Source organism: Cladosporium halotolerans (genome assembly GCF_011745625.1).
Source record: "Cladosporium halotolerans strain TM138-S3 chromosome Unknown Sca13, whole genome shotgun sequence".
Taxonomy (NCBI): domain Eukaryota; kingdom Fungi; phylum Ascomycota; class Dothideomycetes; order Cladosporiales; family Cladosporiaceae; genus Cladosporium; species Cladosporium halotolerans.
Window position 1 is genome coordinate 124226 of NW_027191464.1, and position 19972 is coordinate 144197.

Genomic DNA, 19972 nt, shown 5'->3' on the forward strand with positions numbered 1-19972 from the left:
TGTACAACCTCCCCTCATCTACGCTATGGATTTTGTCACCACGATCTTATGATCGCTGCATTAGCGCCACGCACATCATGTACTAAAAGTCTCTTTGGTTTCACGATCGACTTCTTTCTCGGGGCCGACCCCAACCAGCTAGGCTGAGGCATTTTCCGCCTCAGCAAGCACACGGAACGGCGTTTTGTTTTCTCTCTCTGAAGGAGCACTGGCAACGGACGGCGTTGAAATTTTCTCGCAGTCTTTGCTGCGCTTCATGTGGATGTTTTCAACCTTTACGGGTTCGCGCGCTACTGCATACGGACGGAGGATACCCTGATTTATGCATCATGTTCATGTACCACGGGAGGAGGAATGGGAGGAGGGGAGAAGGGAAAAAGCAAAGGGAGGCTTTCTTGCGCAATTTCGCCAAAAAGTCCTGCTTTCGCCACCGAGCGAACAGCACCGCACGTCAGCTGCCTGTCTTGCTCCGTATAGGGGCAAGAGGCTATAGAGTTAGTCTAGCTAGCGCTGCACCACTCGAATCACAATACCGAGCACCTTGATGCGCACACAACTTCCTCTCCATCGTCATCATCTTCATCATACTTGTCTCGTGCCACTCTCCATCCAAGTAAGCCAAACATCACGGTGCTTCCACTAGAATCATTACCATCAGAATACGTTCCCCACTCCGTGTCACCCGCCTGTACTCCACCCCGTCCTTTGTGTCATCGACTCCAGCCTCCAGCCCGTCCCCGAGCCGCCAACAAACCCACTATTGTAGTCCACAGCCATCAGACTACTGTACAGCGGCCTCCAGTCTCCACCCCGCGCTAAGCCAATCCGTCCCACATCCCCTCCTCCTCGGCCTCCGCTTGCCGACTATAGTCCTCTTCCCCCCCAACGTAGCCCTATCCAACCCCACAAACGCCACTCCACTCCACTACCAAGCGCAGCGCCGCATCCCACACCCCTCGTCACGCGTGAAGCGCCAGCCGCTCGCTAGCCTCCAGCCTCCTCCTCCTTCGTGCTCGCGGACCGAACACAACCTCCCACGCATCATCGCGCTTTAGCGCGCGGAGGTGCGCGCTTGGCGGGCGCTGGGACTGCATGCGCCTGCGTCTGGATGGGAGGATGCAGAGTACGCCATGGGGGGGCTGGCGCGTCACCCTGCGTGCGTGCGTGCGTGGGCTGGAGAAGAAGGGAAGGGAAGGGAAGGGGACCGAGCAGAGAACGGAGGAGGGGTCCTTCGTCCCTGCTTGATGAGAGAGAGGGACGGGAGACACGAGGGATGAGCGTGCGCGTGGTTGTGCTGTGCTGTGCAGATCGCGATGGGCGGCGGGCGCTTCGTCACGGTCTGCGGGGCGAGGACTATCTGCCTGTCTGCCTGTCTGTCTGTCTATCTCTGACCCTGGGGTGTGCTATCTACATCGCGTCTACTACTGCGGCATGTATGGTTAGGTGATATGCTACTGCAGCGACTCTCGGCACGCCGCACCCGCGCCCTTTGCCATATCTCCCGCGCGCCTTATCGTCGGCACGAGCACACTCCCGTACATATAGCGCCTCCATACAGTACCACTACTGCAAAATCCCCTGCACTACCCCACACAAGAGGCGTTTAATCTGCAGATTAGTTAGATTGCGACACCCTCCCTCTGCTGCGCACCTGCGCGGCGTGTGGCTGGCTGGCGCTCGCTCGCTCGCTACTCGCAGGATTCCCACCTGCACACTTACAGCTACGGCGCGGTCCTTCCTGTGCCGTGACGAAAGGCTCGGTCTTGGAGAAAGACAGAGAGGGCTCGTCTGCTCTGCGTGGCTGCAGATTTGTGCAGGGGCGCTTGGGGAGCGGCGGCGAGAGCGCATACCTTACAAACCAAGGTACCTTACGCTGGCTGGCGACCTCTCCTCCCGCTGCATTGCGCATCGTCTCGGAGCGTCGCACACAACGTCATGCGACATACAGTAAGGTAGTCTCTCGCTCCCCAAGCGTGCCTTTGCGCTGGGTCTTGGAAGAGAGAGGGAGCGGGGGTTGGGTTGTTGGCTCCCCACCCCCCAGTGATGGCGACATTTCTTGCGTTTCACGACTCGGAGATTGGCCCGATCACTGAGGGGGAGGGGACCACGTATTGCTGAAGATAACTCCAACATTGCGACTCGCGCCGGGTGGGGGATTAGAGTTCGATATCGGGGTCAGCTATGTTTCGCTTGAGCGCAGGTCGGCACTCTGACGACTTGGGGGTGCGTGTTTTTGTTATCGTGCGGTGCTCAGGCGCGCAGGAGCGTACCTCTTAAGGATTCTGAAACCCTTCGGCAGGGAGTGGTGTGGGGTTTGAAGGGTGGGGCGTTTTGGGTTTGATAAGAGAGAGGTGTTTGTTGATAGCGAGGGGAGGGGGAGTGCTTTGCTGTTCGCGGGGATTGACGGTGCTTGAGTCGCTGGCTGTGGGATCGTCGCTTCTGGGGTGTGCTGGCTGGTTGTGGAACTGAGCGAGTTTGGAACGTTGGACAGATTGTCCATTGCCTGCTGTGATGTGATCGTGAAAGTGCCTTCGGCACGAGAAAGGTGGCCACAGCGTGAAAGCTTCACGCTTCTGTCCTCCGGTCTGTGCCCGGTCCGGAGCGAAGAGGATTCCTTCAGGGTAAATCGAGATCTGTGATTGTGGAGACTCATATGTCGGACGATAACCGGCATCCGCTAACGACTCTTGGCTATACTCAATGTAGTTGTGGAACGCATGCATGGCGAGAGTCGGGAGTTGGGTATGATAAGGCCTGTATTGGTGGGGCTTGTGGGGAGGCATGTGGGATATGTCTCACGCGAGCTGCTTTCGTAGTTGAAGCTCCTGTTAGAGTACAGATTAGGATGCTTATCTCAAGGCGAGGGACGCAGGTGCAGAGGTGGAGACCTTCATGCAATAAGACCTGGGTAAAGATTGACTTCGGCTGTTGCTGATGGTAGAGACATCACTGCTGTTATCTATCAATGCCATGGTACGGCTCGAAGAAGTAGGCGGTTGTCTATTAGTCGCTGCTGCATAATTGAGTGGAGCTCTCTTGCCATCTGACTTGGGCTTCTGGCATATAGTCATTCCGGAGCGGGAAGACATTGAAGTCCGATGGGAAACGACAGGTAAAGCGCTGAAGAAAAAGGGCCTGTGGCGGATGTTGTTCGCTTGCTTGCTCTTCTCAGGCGACATATATCTCGCCCTCCAAGGTACTCATGGGTCGTACAAGGAGGTTCAAGACCAGTACCAGAGCCTCGATCTCGGTGTCTTTGCATTAATCAACGAAGGACACGTCAGACTCGTTTGGATGGTTACAAGTCGTCTGCTGGAGCGGATAGCTGAAACGGAAAGCTGAATTGATTGATGAGATTGGCATTCCATGATGAAGTCTTTCCTGCTAGAGGTCGATTCTCAAAATCTCATTTCTATGATGCTGCCTCGTTATTTGTCTCCTGCAAGCAACGAGGTCCGACGTTAGTGGGCTTCCATGGGGCGTCTTGAAATGTAGCTGTCGTTCAATCCAGCACTCAGATATATATGCTGTCTGATGTGACTTGCGTGTCCAGCTCAATGCAGGTCTATTCGGTTCCTTGCACTCGCCGTCGCTCCCCTAACTCCGTCCGAAACATCTTTATTATTGCGGTCATTGGCAAACACCAAGCCTCTTCCTGAATTTTTTTCTGCCGCTCCCGGTCTCAGGTTTTCCCAACCCATGCTCTTCAATGCTTCCTTATTTCGCAGTCTCCGGCGCGCAGAAAGCCTCGAACTCCGCCCAGGCCTTCTCGAGATCGTCGTTAATCACGATCTTGTCATGCACGCCCGGCGTCTTAGAAAACGCAATCTCGTTCTCCGCCTGCTTCAGACGCGCCAGGATTGCCTCCTCACTGTCCGAAGCACGGCCTCTCAGCCTCTGCTCCAGGACCTCCACGGACGGCGGCTGCAAGAAGAGGAAGCGCGCGTTCAGATCCGTCTTCTTGACCTGCTTGACTCCCTGCAACGATCCCCAACATCAGCCTCTGCAACCCCCCTACACGATCAAAGCGAAACTTACCTCCATCTCAATATCCAAAATGCACGTCTGCCCCTTCTCCCTCACATCTTTCACGGCCTGCACGCTCGTCCCGTAAAGGTTGCTGCCGAACTGCGCGTGCTCGATGAAGCCGTTGGCGTCGACGAGCTTCGTGAAATCCTCCCGCGTCACAAAGTGGTAGTCCCTGTGATTCTCCTCGCCGGCGCGTGGGTTGCGCGTCGTGTGCGAGACGCTGAAGCCGTAGCGGTTCGGGTGCGCGGCGAGCAGGCGCTTGAGGAGGGTCGACTTGCCGGCGCCCGAGGGACCGGAGATCACGATTGGGCGGGTGTCTGTGTCGTGAGAGGATTGTTGTTAGGAGGTGGGGTGTTGTTTTTGAGGGGTCTGTGGGCTTTTTGGAGGGGATAGGGTCTTTTGCTCACCGGACATTGTCGCGAAGAAGCGGCGGCGGTGCTCCCAGGAGGCTTTGAGGAATTGGTGTCTGGAGACGGTCGTCAAGCAGTAAAGCTGACGGACTGTCGTGTGCATGAGGCTCGCTACAAATCCATGTTGTGCTAGTAGTCAGCGCGGTGTCTAGACTCGACCGCTTTCGTGGGAGGTGGAGCGCGGTGCGCGGCCGACAGTCGGCGGTGGAAGTTGCGCTTTGCCGAAACGGGGTGTGAAGAAAGGGAATGCCGGGGTGGGTTTGCGGATATTGGTTCATTATATCTACATAAAATACAGGCTGTTGTGCTTATTTGCAAGGGATATCAATGCAGACGCTGGCAAATGCATGAGTTGCTAACGGTCAACCCGTTTGCTTTCGACGAACCTCTCCAACTGCAGCAGGTCGTCGCTGTTGCAGTCCTTCCACCGGGCTTTGATCTCTTCTGCTACCTCCAGCATCCGTGGAGTGCCCATGCACTTGGCGAAAGCTCGAATTACCACCTTTGCGAGACTCAATGTGAAGTACGGCGTTTTGTCTTCCTCCGATACTGCCAAGCGGCCTGGATCTTCGCCTTCATCTGCCAGTGACAACATTCCTCCGGGTCCAACGGACTGATCGACATCCACATCCTCGTCCGGCATTCCTACGTTGAAATGAAGAGTTTGAACGCTCTGACTACCAGTTGAGAGCCAATAGCCAGCGTTTGGCGCCGTGGACGCCTCAAGAAAATCTTTCCAGAAATGTTCGAGAACGCTAGGTTTCCATTCTGAGTGGGCGAAGCCTCCGTGGATGATGAAGGCGGTGAAAATGTCGAGGTAAATACTGCCCTGGACGTGGAACCCGCGCTCCTTGTTCTCGGCGAGCAATTCCTTGACACGATCTAGCTCTCCTGAAACTCTGCAGCAGTAGCGCAAAAGGATCCTGTAGGTTCTGGCGTTGGGATTGATAGGACTTGCTTCTTGAAGTTGCTCTCGTCGATCGTCCCCGGAGAAATGCGTGCCGAAGAATGATCTTTCGTGCGCTTCACGCTCTGCTCGCAGTTGCTTGCCAGCCTTATTGAGCATTTTAGCCAATTGGCGCTGCCCTCTCCAATCGTCTGGTCCTCTGGTCCCGAACTTCTCTGCGTGTAGAGCTTTCATCTTGCGAAAGACATGATCTGCAGCACCCGCTTCTCCAGATCGAATCAGAGAGACGATTACACAGTTCATGACAGCTGAGTCAATGATTTCGCCAGCGTTGACCATGTCGTTGAAGGCCTTGCGAACGCCATCGCCCTCTCCGCGCAAACCTGCGTAGTAAATCCAGCTAATACGAAAGTATCTGTCCAGCTCCATTCCACGAGCTTTCAACTCGCTGTAGACCGTATCCGCCAGTGCAAACCGACCCGCTTTGACTGCAACATAGAACAGAGTGTTAAATGTCACGTTGTCAGCCTTGACGCCTGCTTCCTCCATCTTCAACCATAGTTCGATGGCATCTTTGACTTCGTGATCAGTACTTTCCTTCACCGCGCGACCAGCAAATTGTATGGCAGAAGTCCATTCTTTCTCAGTGAGTTGGATTTGCTCGCCCAGGCAGTCTTCCAGTATCGAGAAATATCGTTTCCGCGCAGTCTCGTCGTAGACACGTTCTGTCCAGGTTAAATGACTCAACAAGGTTCGAATCTTCCAATCACTCATATATCGTAAACGAGGGGCTCTCAACGCTCGATAGGCCTTCCATAAGGTAGCATGCGAGGCTTTACCGCGCGGCCGCCGCAATAAGTCGTGCAGCCTATCCAATTGCATTTCGTGATGATCGTCTTCAGGCTCGAGGACGACGCGCGGAGCGTACGGAGGCTGGTCTTCTTCTCGCGGCGTCACCACCAAGCGCGGCGCGAGAGGCTGTCCCTTGCTTTTCCTCTTGCTGCTGCGGCCCTGCAGACCAAATGCCGGTTGGTCCCACATGTCTGAAGGCGTACCGTACGTATTCACAATGTCCTTGTATTCCTCTTTCGAAATCTCCGGCATAGGCAAAGGCTCTTCCTCCTCCAGTGCTTTGGCCACAGCATGTTCCTGCCTCTTAGCATTTGTTGATATTCCACGCCTGCTGCCGACGGTATTCAGCGACTTATTATCCTTCTTTCCCCATCCCCTCGCGCCCTGTTGCCATCTCCTAGACAGGTCTGCTCGGTGATGTCTGCAATGGCCTGCCGCGACGAGCGACTGTATGAAAACATGTTCGAGTTCCGATTGGGCGGGCTGCGGACGCCGGAAAGCGTTGCCATGCTGTCGATTCCGGTCGGACCTTGTCGGTGTGTCGCCGCCCAGTGCTCGTTCAAAAATCAAAGGCAGATCTTGCGCAACGCGAGAACAGGCATTTATCGACGTCGAGGGGACAGAGGAATGCCGTCTCGTAAGAGTGCCGAGTATGGACATGAAGCGCCAAACATTGTGTCCAATCAGCTCATCTGCAGGCGATGCTCATGCCTGTATAGCCTCGCAAAAAAACAGTAGGTCGCGTGCAAGTCGATCTGACACGTTCTCGCCGTGCACCCTCGACGCCTCAGATGAAAGTCGGCCATCACTCGCGCCAAGAAGCGCTTCTCCGACCAGCCCGCGGGCAAACCCCCGAGATTTGGCTGCTGGCCCAGGACGAGCGACACGGCGAGACGGACGCAGCATTGGATTGGGGGCAGAAGCAAGTTATTTTCGGATTTCCGGAGGAAGCTACAACGAGAGCCGCTCTCCGGTCGCTCACGACAAGCGCATCAGGCGCGCACAACACCGTCCTCGAAAATCACCCTCAGGCCCTAACTTCAAGATGGGCCGCCTGGATCTCTCTGCACAGCGCGTGCACAAGTATGCATCGCAACTCATGAAAGCCGGAAGACTGCGACAACCTCCTCCCTGGTATGAGACAGTCGGCAGCGTTCCTCCTTCAGCCCGCCTGGTCCGCCCAGTCATGCAGCGCCCTCAGAAAGCCGGCAAGAAGGCATCACGACTATTTAGCCCTGTCAAAGTCTCCTACGAAGAGGACAGATTACGATGGGAGTATTTCAATGACCACCCTTGGGAACTGGCGAGGCCTCGAGTGATTCTGGAGGATGACGGAAAAGACTACCAGCGCTGGGACTGGGGCCACGCGCTTTGCCAACCCGAGGAGAAGGACGTTGGTTTGAGGGGCGTGCAAGAATGGCAGGAGAAGCAAAAGGCTCAGGCGAACAGACCGATCAACGGTGAAGCGGTGGTGCAGAGGCAAAAGTGGTTGATGAGGAACGTTGGATTGACAGAAGCGGCGGCATACGACAAGGCGAGAAAGGAGCTCTACCGGACACGGCACGCCCGCGAGATTGAGAACCGTGTTGCGAAGGAGGAGGCGATGGCGTATGGAGCATTCTTCGGCAAGGGTCCGCTGGAGATCGGTATGGACCTCGAAGACGAGCAGTACGCGAACTGGCTCGAGTGGGCCAAGAACCAGGCCATGCTGCTGCAGGCACAGGCCAACAGCGCCTACACTGGCAATGAGTCCGATGAATCGCAGACTAGCATTTCAGATCCGCAGCAGGAAGAATTGCAGCTAGTCGAGGATGATGTGCCTGCGAGCCGCGCTGGCCAGACGGCTCGGGGCGGTGCGGCTGTGCACCCCTAAACTGTACCATATTATTATACCTGAAGCATGTTCAAATACAAGATCTTAAGATGCATTAGTATTCCTCGAAACAGCCAGTTCTTAAGTACAGGCATTGTTTACCGTAAATAGGACTGCGCTGGCCTGCCAGTGTTGGCACGTGCACGCCTGACTTTCTTGACTTCAGTCGCACTTCCCTTGCACCTCCTACGATTGACGTTGCAAATTATACTGCCTGCGGTAATGTCTTTTTGGCTGGCAGATAGCGAACATGCTGTTCATGTCATTGGTGTATGATCAGGATATTGCCACCTGCGAGCGGTAGTCATCAGGCATTCGACTCGACAACATATTCGTTGATCGTTTCTGTGTGTCATGCCTGGCGGAATGGGCAAGAAACTGGGCCAAAAGGTCGACATCGACTTCACCCTTCGCAAAATCTTTGGCAAAGATAGTTTCAGGTACAGTATGCGACAGAAAATGTTTTCACAACTATCTTGCTGACCTCTACAGGCCCGTTCAACGTGAAGTGATCAACGCGGGACTGGACGGCCACGACGTCTTCCTCCAGGCTGCAACCAGCTTTGGCAAAAGTTTATGCTTCCAGCTGCCTGCCGTGGTTGACTATGGCATCACCATTGTTATATCGCCTTTACTGGCGCTTATGAACAACCAAATCGCGTCGCTACGCGCTGCAGGCATCAATGTGGCGACCATCAATAGCACGACACCACACTCCGTCAAGACTGCGATCCTGGAAGATTTGAAAAGCGGCCACCCTCATACGCGTCTGCTCTATGTAACACCAGAGTACTGCCAATTGGACAACTTCCGAAAACACCTCCGTATCGTCCACGAGCAAAGGGAGCTCGCGAGAATTGCGGTCGATGAAGCCCACTGCATCTCAGAATGGGGCCATGACTTCAGGCCTAGTTTCAAGGAGCTCAACTTTTTCAAGCGAGAATTTCCGGACGTGCCGATGATTTGCTGTACCGCGACAGCGACGGACCGCGTCCGCGACGATGTCATCAGCATTCTCGGCCTGGACCGAACGAAGCTGAAGTCTTTCATGATGACAACGAGCCGCCCGAACCTCCACTACGAGATCCGCTTCAAATGCGACGAGGAGGACCATTACGACGATTTCCTCGCCTGGCTCAAGGGGACCTATGCTCGCAGAGCCAACAACGCCGCACGCTCACAAGAACTCTCGCAACGGAACGAGCGAGCCACGAATGTCCCCGGGATCATCTACACCCTGTACCGCAAGGACACAGAAGCGCTCGCGGCTCGCCTTCGCAACGACGGTATCGGCGCAAAGCCTTACCACGCCGGCCTGACGACCGAACAGAAAGACGACCACTTGCACGGCTGGGTGGCGAACAAGGTGGGCTACGATGTCATTGTCGCGACTACAGCGTTTGGCATGGGCATCGACAAAGACAACGTCCGCTTCGTCGTGCACTGGCAGATGCCCAAGTCTTTCGAGGGATTCTATCAAGAAGCCGGTCGAGCTGGCAGAGACGGCAAGGCGTCGATATGCATACTCTATTACAGCCGTGAAGACCGCGATCGGGCTGCAATGACCATGTCACGGGAAAGGGAGAAGAACGCAAATGCGAAAGGTAGCGCGGCAGCGAGAGGTGAGCAGGCCATGGTGAACCGGATTAAGAGCCTGCAAGCTTTGATCGGCTACTGCGAGGCCGTCAAGAATTGCCGTCATAAGCTGATTGCAAGTTACTTCGGAGATGAATCGAAAGCGCCGTGTCAGTGGGCCTGCGATTGGCACAAGGATGCCAAGCTGCTTGCAAGGAAGAAGGACAAGGGACTTGCCAGCGAAGAGTGGTGTTCTACTCAGAGGGAGACTGGAGCTTATTATGACGAATACGACTGATTGATGGTATCATGAGATGCTATTTGAAACGCTGCAGCTTCCTAATTGCCCGGTTTGCATGAAGAAATGAAAAGCCATGCCTCGAATCACGCTGCTTGGTCCATCCAACGAAGATGCACGATTTTGTTTCGAGCATCGTTTAGTCTCGCATGAACACTGAATCGACCATTGAACATAAGATTCAAGGTTCGATCTTTGTATGAGAAACGGCCAAATACTGCGACGTTGTTGCCCAAAGAAAAGACGTTATCGATTTGGAGACCATTAGGAGAGCAAACGCTGTGCAAGCTTGCAAGCAGACTGTGTATCGGAGTGCGGTAACCGTCGACATTGGCATTGGGCTCTACGGCAAGCTACACACGCTGTCAGCTTTCAATGCAGTGTTGTGCTGCAGGTGATACCCGAACTCACTTTTTCCTGTTGATAGATTATCTGACTGAAGCATTCGAGTTCAGCGTCATCCGCAATCAGCTCGTCAACGACATCGGCTTTGCTCATGTCTGCGAGCATTCTCTCGACTACGCTTTTCGGTTCCAGCTGCCCTCGAGATTCGATGTGATTTCGTTCTTTACTGTCATTCTGTCCATCTGCACCGTTGGCTTGTCTACCTCGTGACGGCAAAGGCCCAGAATCGAATTCTGGCTCTTCCTTTTCCTCCACTGGTGTTGCGGCGAACGATGAACATTCAGAACCAGAAAAACAATCCTCTTCCTCTTGAAGACTCTTCAGAATTCTGTCCAATGCAAGACGCTTGCTGGGGCGATGAACCGGTCGAGGCGTGATGACATCCATGAGTCCGGCAATGAATTGCGATTGAGACATCCGTTGGAGACAAGCCATCATGCTATTTCATGCCACAAGGCATATATATAAACAAAACCCGTCCCATCTCCCAATCGTCCGTAACATGCCACTCTCGGTCGAATTTAACGCCACCGCAGCCAAATCCGCGGAATGAAGGTCGCGGGGAAAAGACTGCGCGGCATCGTGGCGCGGTCGACACTCACACACAAATCTTAGCCCAGCAGACGTACGTCTTGTGCAGCTTACCGCGACATCGGGGCTTAAGTTCGCCGTTCGCAATGGCGTGACAGGGGAAGAGAGGGCGTCTCGCAGTCGCTTCCTCTTGCGACTTTGGTAAGACGGCTTGCACAGCCCACCTGAAGCGCCATCGGCCGTCAGGAGAGATGGCTACGGGCGTTGCGGCGTTAAGTCCTCCGACGTGGGCGTATGAGGTATGAGGTACCTGTGGTACCCAGACCAAGGTAGCCGACCGTGGGACCCGGATGCGAGCGGAGAGCGGACCAATTGTGCGCCGTGGTCCGCGGAGGTCCGGATATGTGAGCGTACATTTGCACGCATCAACCACAGGTATGATGCGTATTAGACAATTATTTTGGCATTCTATGCATACAGTGAATTACATGACATGGCCTTTGTGAAATTTAGTTCTCGTGAGGCCTGATGTTACATCTATGTACTGGTTGTCTGTTGAGCCAGCGTTTGGGTGTGGTGAGCCAGTAATCAGGATGCCTGTTGCGGTGCACATGCGGTTTTTCGCCTCTTCTTCCTCGGCGTATTGTGAGAACTGGCCATCGCTCGTGTTCTTGATAATAATAGCTGTTCATCATGGGCCGAACTACGTCGGTCAAGCTCGCTGGGTACATCGCAATTCGTAATGCGATTATCCTCATGGCGGCATTGGTTTTTTCCCCTCGGTCAATGCGTAACGCTGTTGACCGAGAATATTTCCCATCGGTTTTGCCAGGCCTGCTGTCCCTGGCGTTTCTGGTGCTGTCTCTGCGAGTCAGAATTCCTGTAGCAGTGTGTACTTTCGTCTCTTGACCAACGCGGTCTTCCGTCAGAGAATCGTTTTCCGCCGCACAAGCAGGTCCGGGCCAGAGCTTGTCGTCAGACGCATCAGGACGGACCCTGGCCCCTCGCAGACAGCAGCCACAGCACTCGTCCTGGCTTGCCGGAAATGAGACGTAGAAGATCCAGCTCCAATCAAACCTTCCTCCCACTCCACTTCCGCGAGATCGCATCGCGATACCTCTCGATAGTCTCAACCTGCCCCTCGCCAACCCTCCTCTTACAGACAATCCCCAACTCCCCCTCCGGCCCCTCAGGCAAAACAATCTCAACATCGTGAATCCTATTTCTTTCAGGCGGCATCTTCGCCTCCTCCTCGTCCATCTCCGCCTTCCCACAACCAACCGAGTCCGCCCTACCCAGCCCCTCCTCCTCAACCGCCATAACCTCCCTCGCAACCGACGCCGCCAGCGCCGCGTCCCAAATCCCCTCTTTGCAATCCCCATGCTCCAGGAACCGCACCGCCTCCATCCTGACCTCGCGCACGCGGCACTTCAGCGCGACGAAGTACAGCGGCGTGATCCAGCCCATGTCGGCGACGATGGGAGGCACGGCGGGGTTGTGCTCCCACTTGGTGCCGGGGCCGTCGTTGAAGACGATCTCGCCGAGCTGGAACGAGTTGCGCATGATGGTCCTGAAATCGTCCGTGAAGCAGTCGAAGGCCATCTCGCCGTCGAGCCGCAGGCAGGTCGACGCCGTGACGTGCGCGACCAGGTAATAGCTGTGCAGGATCTTGTAGCCCATGGCGGAGACGATGTCGCGCTTGACGGCGGGCGTGGCAGAGGCTTCGTAGGCGGAGAGCCAGGCGGCGAGGGCGTGTTGGATGCGCGCTTGCTGTTGGAGGGTGTCGGCGCTGGGCAGGGTGTGGGGGCGCGAGGCGCGGTGGCGCTCGGCGAGGGCGCTGGTTTTGCTGATGAGTTGGTCGAGGCATTTGCGCGCGTGGCTGGGGGAGTTGAAGGAGACGGGTTGCACGGGGAAGCGCTCGGGGGTGGCGGTGGGGGAGGAAATGGGTTTCTGCCCGAAAAGGCGGGCTTGTAGGTGGAGTCTTGCGAATTGCTCCGCGAGCCAGTTGTCGACTGATTGTTCGGATTTGCTCATGCTCGGGCATTCTGTGAGGTGTGCGTTGCCGGAGAGAACTCTGAGCTGACCGAGGAGCCGCAGACCATTGTAGAAGTGGTTCTTGCCGGTTTGATAATGGCCTCGGACAAATTCCAGACAGGTGAAGACAATGCACGCAATGAGTGCCACGCGAATGGACGCCTTGCTGTTGCTCATGAAATGAGGTTTCAGGCCGGAGATGGCCGAACTGTACTGGCGCAGACAGAACTGCTCATGCTTATCCGGGCTGGCAGAAGTGAGAGACCGCCTCGTTGATCCCGCAATGGACGAGCTCCTGTGGGCGCAGCTCAAGGCAAGCACCGCGTGAAGGATGGCCGGTTCCGAGACGCTTGCTTGCAAGACCAACGTGTCCCAGAAGCCCGAGCCGAAGATGCCGGGCCATTTGCCAGCGGATTGGCCGTGAAACCAGTCAAAGTACGCCCTCTCACTAGCATTCGACAACCCAGGGCGTGAAGAGACCCGGGGCACGATTGGGACCGTCAAGGTGGAAGAGTCCGGCGGCGAGTTTGACTGCGCCTTCGCATAGCGCTCGCCATAGCTGTTGCCGCCACCGCCCCAGATGCCATAGCCGTCGCAGACGCGCCCTGTCGAGACGCAGCGGTGGCACGCCGGGAAGCGCTCGTCACACTTGACTTTCCTCGCCCTGCCAATTGTAAGCGACAAAGACACAATGGGTGGTGGAAGACGGCTGCGAACAAGTCAACTTACTTGCACGTGCGACAGCCGGTCTTGACTTTAGACCTTCCTCGGCGGGAGGGATTGGCGGGCGTTAATGCGATGCTGCATGCGCTCATGTCCGCAGATCGGGCGCTTGAGCGAGGACGCCGCCTCGCAGCCGTCGAGAGATTCCCCGCGGCGTTTTGGGAGACGGAATGGTGTCTGGATTAGGGCCTGTGGTGGAGGCAGAAGAGGTGCGCCATCGCGGTGGTGTCACAGCCTGCGCATCGTCACGGGACTCGAAGGTCTGGAAAGACGGCAAAGGCGATAAAGTTGGGAGGCCTGAAGGATCCCTGAGGATTGCGCGAAGGGGAGTCTCCCAAAAGCCCTGTGGAGCCCGGCCAGCCAGTTCAGAGCAGAGGTGATGCCGAAGGATCGGGCTAGGGAGTGCTAAGCTGCCAGAGCTCGTGGAACTTGCCGTGTGCCTCAGCAATGGCCGGCTCTCATTGGGGCGACCACGGCTTCATGTCTGGCACGACTCCACCGCGCCAGGATGATTGTTGCTGGTGCGGTCTGGTTGTTACGCGTTGGCCATACGTCAAGTTCATCCATTCTTGCAACAATATGACGGTGAAATTTGTCGCTTATCATTAGAATCTAATCATCGTGTGCTGCACCACCGTGCTGATCATAATACTCCAGGTGCTCGCGGGAAACACGCTTCAAACAATCTCGCGTAAACTAACCCTGCCCGGCTCCACAAGCCTCTGTATAGTCCAGGCAAAAATAGACATGCAATTCCTGGACGCCTTGAAAATAAAGCGCTCTCAACTCCAACCTCAGCTGCGTTGACATCAGCAGAACACCTAGCATGGATCCTGTCCAGCCGCCCTCTACGCGCCCGCGACACTGTTGAGCACACCGCCGTCGACGGCGATGATCTGGCCATTGACATACTCGTTCTTCGCCAAATACAGCACCGTCATGCCCATCTCCTCGTCGCGCCCGCCACGCATGGCAGGCACATGGCCCTTCTCCTGCACCTTCTCCGCCGGCAGCGCGCTCTTCTGGTTATCGTCCGAGCTCTTCGCCGTCATCTCCGACGGGAAGTAGCCGGGCGCGATACTGTTGACGCGGATCCAGGCGCGCTGGAACTCGGCGCTCATCAGCTTCGTGAGGTGGACCGTCGCGCCCTTGGCGGCGTTGTAGCTGAAGTGGCCCTGGGCGTGGCGCATGAGGCCGCTCATGGACGAGATGGTGATGACGCTGGCGGCGAAGCGCGGCAGCGGGCCCTTGGGCTGCACGGCGGCCTGCAGCAGCGGCAGGAAGGCGACGGTCGTGAAGTAGACGCTGGTCACGTCGGCGCTGAACGTCTCGTTCCAGTCCTCGACGCTCTCGTTCTCCCACAGCTTAGCCTTCAGGTCGCCGGCGTCGTCGTGCTCGGGCTCGGCTTTGGGGCCGGGCACGCCTGCGTTGCAGATGAGCAGGTTGATGTACTTCTCTTTGCTCTCGAGCTCCTTGACGGTGCGCTCGAGGTCTTCCTTCTTGCGCACGTCGCAAGGGCCGATGGGGATGATCTTGCCGCCCTTGTCGGGGTCGTGGGACTTCGCGGCCTTCTCGAGCGCCTCAGTGCGGCGGCCGGTGATGTAGACTTTGGCGCCGTTGGCCGCGAGGGCCTGCGAGGCCATGAGGCCGATGCCAGTGCCGCCGCCGGTCACGACGCAGGTGAAGCCCTCGAAGTTGAACAGCTTGTTCGCGTCGAAGTGGTGGGTTGCCGCCATGCTGAGATTCGGTCGTTCCTGGCTGGTCTCGGTTTCGTATAAGTGTTTGTTCTGTTGATTTGGAGTTTTACTGATGAAGGTGAATTTGTAGGGTGTCGACCAGAGCTTCTACTTGCCACTGAGGATTTTTCCGTGCCATCATGAGTTCACCATACGAATGCGCCGCCATTGGGACGGACCACTATGCGCGTTTCATGACGTCAGAAAACGATCGGCAGCATTGAGTGATGCGCGAGCACGTGAAAATCTGCTAGGATAGAGCTTCTTCTAACGAACGTCAATGTGAAAGTTATGACACCTAGTTGTGGGCAAGCGTGTATCGCTCCATGCTGACTCCAGTCGGTTGCGAGAACATGGGCATTCTGAAAACTTGATCGTTGCGAATAGGTATCTCGATGAACTGAACAAAAACTCCCACATCTGTCTCTGACACTCTTCCCGTAGCCTCCTGGGCTACGACTCAGTCCCCTTCTGATGTTGGCTTCGACAAAACCTTCTGCTCCAATCCCGCAAATCTCCAAACCCTCGTCCCATTACGTCCACCATCATCTAAGGTAGAGTTGCTCTCCCTTGGCGAATTGTCCTTCCTTGTCGCGGTTTTCCGAGCGAGGACTCCGGATCTGTAGAAGTCCTTATTCCTGCAAAAGATGGCTGGCCACTCAACCGCCAAATTGCGCTGCAATCACGGGCGAGCCTTCACTGTGCGCCCCCAAAGCGCGGTACTCGCCCGAAACTGTACCCTTTATCTCAATAATGGTGTTCGCCAACTGGCACTGGCGATGTCCTTTTCAGTTCTCTCACTCGTACAGTCCTTGTCCCCACAGTGATCTCAATCCATCTTCCAGTGCAGCCCATCGTCATTCTCCTTCCCAAGATAAAGCTCCACAGCGTACAGCGCCATCGTACCAGCCAGATTTGCCCACCGCCACGCATTGCCGCCACCCTCGCCGCCCTGCGTTGTCCACCATTCGCCCGGGTGATCCGCCGAGGCGGAGGCGAAGTGCTGCATGAGCAAGCTCGTGTAGACGGCGATCAGGATGCTGGGGCTGAAGTAGGAGAGGAATGCCATGGCACCGCCGACACCGTCGCTGTCTTCGAGCGAGGGCGATTCGGATAGCGCGCGGGCGCCGGATTCGCGGACTGCGGGGATGATGCGCGCGGCGCTGTAGAGGACTGCGAGGCGGTAGGCGAGCGAGATGATGACGGAGGGCGTGATGGTTTTGACGGCTGCCACGACGAAGCCGAACGCTGAGTGCAGTGCTGTGGGTAGGGTAGAGAGCGCCTGGAGGATCGTGGTGTATGATGCCATAAGGACGGGCGGGAGGGGCGGGAAATCGTCCGTTGAAGGAGGCAGTGGCACAGGTGCCGCGTCCGAGGAGGGTTGGTAGTCGGTGAAAATCTGGTAAATGCAAAGCGTGATGTATGCGAACAAAAGAGAGGATTCCACGACGTTGCCGCGTCCGGAGCCAATACCCCAGGCGCAGAGAAAGAAGGCGCAGGTGATGGCAATGCCGATAAGGATCGCGTCCTGGCTGTCGATGCCAGGGAAAGTGGTAATGCGCCAGATAAAGTAGAACGAGCTGCTGAGAATGCTCGCAGACAGGACGAGCAGGCCGATCATCCAGCCGTCTCCGCCTTCACCGTTGACGAGGTAGCGAGTAACTTGTCCAGCGGCCTGGATTACGAGCAAGCTGCAGAAGCCTTCGACTAGCTGAAAGACCGGTGTCGAGTACCTGAGCAGCTTATCCCACGACCCAAGAGTAGTCATCTCCAGCAAGCCTTCCCGACCGAATACCCAATCTTTCATGCTTGCATTCTGCTGCAGCGGCTTGGTAGCGTTGTAGAATGCCCTCGACACCCAGCTCGGCTCCTCCTCGCCCTCAACGCTGAACTTGTTCAAAGACCAGATGAGCAAGGTGGGTATGACGATCACCTGCAAGCTAGCCAGGAATCGCACGCCTGCTTTCCGCCATCTTGACTCGGCGGGTGTCGCGACGCGGAGGCAGCTCAGGAAGAAGTAGTAGGAAGCCAGGGACAGGCTGAAGGCCAGGCCGCACGCTCGGCCGCCGACATCGAAGGCGAGAGGGATGGTGAAGACGATGGCGAAGAGGAAGAGCGCGGCGCCGAGGAATCGGAGGATCATGCTTCAGCAGGCGGGGTGCGCTTTGCACAGGCGGGCAGTGGGAGCGGTCTCAGGTGGTGGAGGAAAAGGCGCGCGGGCGCCGTGGTGGTGTCGGGAGCACCAGCGGCTCTTGAAGGGCTGAAGAGCAGCGACGTCGCGTGGTGGCTCTTCGCGTGCTTCCGCTGACCGCTCCTTCTCTCGTCGTTCTCCCGCAGCGGAGTGGGGCGGGCTGGCTGGCGGTGGTTGTGATGCAGAAATAGGGCGCGGCGCGACTATAACAGGCGGGGCGCGAGCAGTCTGCGGTGCGGTCGGCGCAGGGCGATGCGGCGCACGTAGGGGGTACGGGCGAGGACGGCGGGCAAAACTGCAGCTGGCAGGCGGCTGCTCGACTGTGCGACCTAAATACCGGGCAGCGGACAGAGCGCTGCAATAGAATCTTGCGGGTGTCGCGTGTACACACACCTCACCGCGCAAGCCGGCTGCAGGCCTGCAAGCAGGATTTCTGGCCCGCGATCCACAGCGCCTGGATGGCCTCAACACCATTCACCCTCGCTGCGCTGCGCTGATGCCGCCACGGACTGCTTCTGCGCTGTTCGCGCGTGTCACTATGCCATTCCCCAGAGGTGTTATTCACTGCTCTCTACCTGCACTCCACCCATAGTGTGCCGCACATATCATCAGACGTGGCCGCGTGAGGCGGCTGTCGCTACCGCTGCGGCCGCACACGCGCGTGCCTGCAATTCACTTCGCCGGGCCCAGCCTTCTCGCCTTTCACATGCCTGCGCGACTAGACTTTCGCTTGCTCCCGCAAGCCTGACAGCCCGCCGTGACTCGCGCGGACCCTGTCGCTTGACCTGCTCCAAACGTTGATGATGACCGCGGCCTGAGGAAAAGCTCATAGTCGGGTGAAGCCAGAGGCGGCGGCATTGGACGACGCTGCTAGAGTGGATACATGAGGCCAGCATTCGCGACCGCCATAGCTCGCTCGAGAATTTCCCTGTTGCCCAAACACCCTAGGCTCGCCTTCATACCTCCCCCGGCAATCCAATCTCCCTCCCTTCACCGACCCTTCGTCCGCCCTCACATGTCCGAGCCCGAGGCTAAGCGCATCAAGATGGCAGACGGCACCAAAGCTCCCGTCATCGGCACTCACAACGGCCACTTCCACGCCGACGAGGCTCTGGCCGTGTACCTCCTCCGTCTTCTCCCCCAGTACGCCAACAGCTCGCTCATCCGCACCCGCGATGCCGAAGTCCTCAAGACCTGCGACATCGTCTGCGACGTCGGCGGCGTCCACGACCACGATGCGAAGAGATACGACCACCACCAGCGCGAGTTCAACGCCGTCTTCCCCGGCAGCGCGACCAAGCTGAGCAGCGCCGGCCTCGTCTGGATGCACTACGGCAAGGACATCATTGCTTCCGTCACCGGCCTCGCGACCTCGGACGCCAACAACGACCTCCTCTACAACAAGCTCTACGCCGACTTCATCGAGGCCTTCGACGCCAACGACAACGGCATCCCCATCTACGACCCCGCCGCCCTTCGCAGCGCCGGTATCGAGAAGCGTTTCTCCGACAAGGGCTTCAGCATGGCCGGCGTCGTCAACCGCTTCAACTACGCCGCCACCGAGCCCCGCAACGCCGCCAAAGCCAGCGTCAGCGCCGACGCGCCCGCAGCCCCGAAGCAAAAGACCCAGGAGGAAGAAGACACCCGCTTCCAGAAAGCCAGCCACTTCGTCGGCGAGCAGTTCGTCGCGGAGCTGCTCGACAAGGCCGGCTCCTGGCTGCCCGCGCGCGAAGTCGTCAAGCAAGCCTTTGCCGACCGCGCGCAGTACGACGCCCAGGGCCGCATCATCGTCATCCCCTGGAAGCCCGAGGGCGTGCCCTGGATGGAGCACCTGTACAACCTGGAGGAGGAGAACGGCGCCAAGGGTGCCGTGCTGTATGCGCTGTTCGCGGAGAGCGGCGAGCCGGACAGCAAGTGGCGCATCCGCGCGGTCTCCCTTGAGCCCGGCAGCTTTGAGAACAGGAAGGGCTTGCCTGAGGCTTGGAGGGGTGTGAGGGACGAGGAGCTGAGCAAGGTTTCTGGCATTCCGGGTGCGATTTTCGTCCACGCCAGTGGGTTTATTGGTGGCAATGCTTCGTTTGATGGTGCGCTGCAGATGGCTAAGCAGAGTGTCGATATGTGAGGTGGGAATATGAAGAAGTCATGATACGAACATGGGACGAAATGGGACAAGATGAGGCATGGGAGATACTAAAAGGCTGGAAAAAGCGGCTTTTCCGACTTGCATGGTCAGCACTCATGTGACTGGGCACCTTTGAATGATTACGAAAATCCGAAATGAGGAACACAACTCTTCGAAGACTCACATCCACCTTTGCAACCGAGAGGAGCCTCATCCCACCACTTTTTCACGATGATCCTGTTCTGAGTAGAGAATTTCGGCTGTATATGCTCGCTGGACGCTAGAC

General features: G+C 57.0%; 9 protein-coding genes across 9 annotated transcripts; 3 read left to right on the forward strand and 6 right to left on the reverse strand.

Annotated features, from left to right (window-relative positions):
- Positions 1-2273: 2273 nt before the first annotated feature.
- WHR41_04520 (uncharacterized protein) lies at positions 2274-2723 on the reverse strand (the record flags this gene model as incomplete). Its single annotated transcript, XM_069373126.1, has 1 exon — positions 2274-2723. One exon carries the CDS (start codon positions 2721-2723, stop codon positions 2274-2276), a length of 450 nt encoding a protein of 149 aa, XP_069229747.1.
- Positions 2724-3343: 620 nt separating this feature from the next.
- On the reverse strand, positions 3344-6450 carry WHR41_04521 (uncharacterized protein; the record flags this gene model as incomplete). Its single annotated transcript, XM_069373127.1, has 4 exons — positions 3344-3978; positions 4039-4346; positions 4437-4495; positions 4826-6450. The coding sequence occupies 4 exons, from the start codon at positions 6448-6450 to the stop codon at positions 3718-3720; spliced, it is 2253 nt and encodes a 750-aa protein (XP_069229746.1). The 3' UTR covers positions 3344-3717.
- A 793-nt stretch (positions 6451-7243) lies between these two features.
- WHR41_04522 (mitochondrial 37S ribosomal protein mS23) lies at positions 7244-8071 on the forward strand (the record flags this gene model as incomplete). Its single annotated transcript, XM_069373128.1, has 1 exon — positions 7244-8071. The coding sequence occupies one exon, from the start codon at positions 7244-7246 to the stop codon at positions 8069-8071; it is 828 nt and encodes a 275-aa protein (XP_069229749.1).
- A 209-nt stretch (positions 8072-8280) lies between these two features.
- Positions 8281-10581, forward strand: WHR41_04523 (uncharacterized protein). Its single transcript, XM_069373129.1, has 2 exons — positions 8281-8511; positions 8564-10581. Exons 1-2 carry the CDS (start codon positions 8426-8428, stop codon positions 9942-9944), a joined length of 1467 nt encoding a protein of 488 aa, XP_069229748.1. The 5' UTR covers positions 8281-8425; the 3' UTR covers positions 9945-10581.
- On the reverse strand, positions 9941-11039 carry WHR41_04524 (uncharacterized protein). Its single transcript, XM_069373130.1, has 2 exons — positions 10356-11039; positions 9941-10297 (listed from the first exon to the last, which is right to left on the reverse strand). Exons 1-2 carry the CDS (start codon positions 10785-10787, stop codon positions 10031-10033), a joined length of 699 nt encoding a protein of 232 aa, XP_069229751.1. The 5' UTR covers positions 10788-11039; the 3' UTR covers positions 9941-10030.
- Positions 11040-11335: 296 nt separating this feature from the next.
- On the reverse strand, positions 11336-13970 carry WHR41_04525 (uncharacterized protein). Its single transcript, XM_069373131.1, has 2 exons — positions 13644-13970; positions 11336-13578 (listed from the first exon to the last, which is right to left on the reverse strand). The coding sequence occupies exons 1-2, from the start codon at positions 13727-13729 to the stop codon at positions 11952-11954; spliced, it is 1713 nt and encodes a 570-aa protein (XP_069229750.1). The 5' UTR covers positions 13730-13970; the 3' UTR covers positions 11336-11951.
- Positions 13971-14485: 515 nt separating this feature from the next.
- WHR41_04526 (uncharacterized protein) lies at positions 14486-15373 on the reverse strand (the record flags this gene model as incomplete). The annotated part of the gene is made up of 1 exon (XM_069373132.1): positions 14486-15373. One exon carries the CDS (start codon positions 15371-15373, stop codon positions 14486-14488), a length of 888 nt encoding a protein of 295 aa, XP_069229753.1.
- Positions 15374-16202: 829 nt separating this feature from the next.
- Positions 16203-17516, reverse strand: WHR41_04527 (uncharacterized protein; the record flags this gene model as incomplete). Its single annotated transcript, XM_069373133.1, has 1 exon — positions 16203-17516. One exon carries the CDS (start codon positions 17514-17516, stop codon positions 16203-16205), a length of 1314 nt encoding a protein of 437 aa, XP_069229752.1.
- A 1063-nt stretch (positions 17517-18579) lies between these two features.
- WHR41_04528 (uncharacterized protein) lies at positions 18580-19686 on the forward strand (the record flags this gene model as incomplete). Its single annotated transcript, XM_069373134.1, has 1 exon — positions 18580-19686. The coding sequence occupies one exon, from the start codon at positions 18580-18582 to the stop codon at positions 19684-19686; it is 1107 nt and encodes a 368-aa protein (XP_069229745.1).
- Positions 19687-19972: the final 286 nt, after the last annotated feature.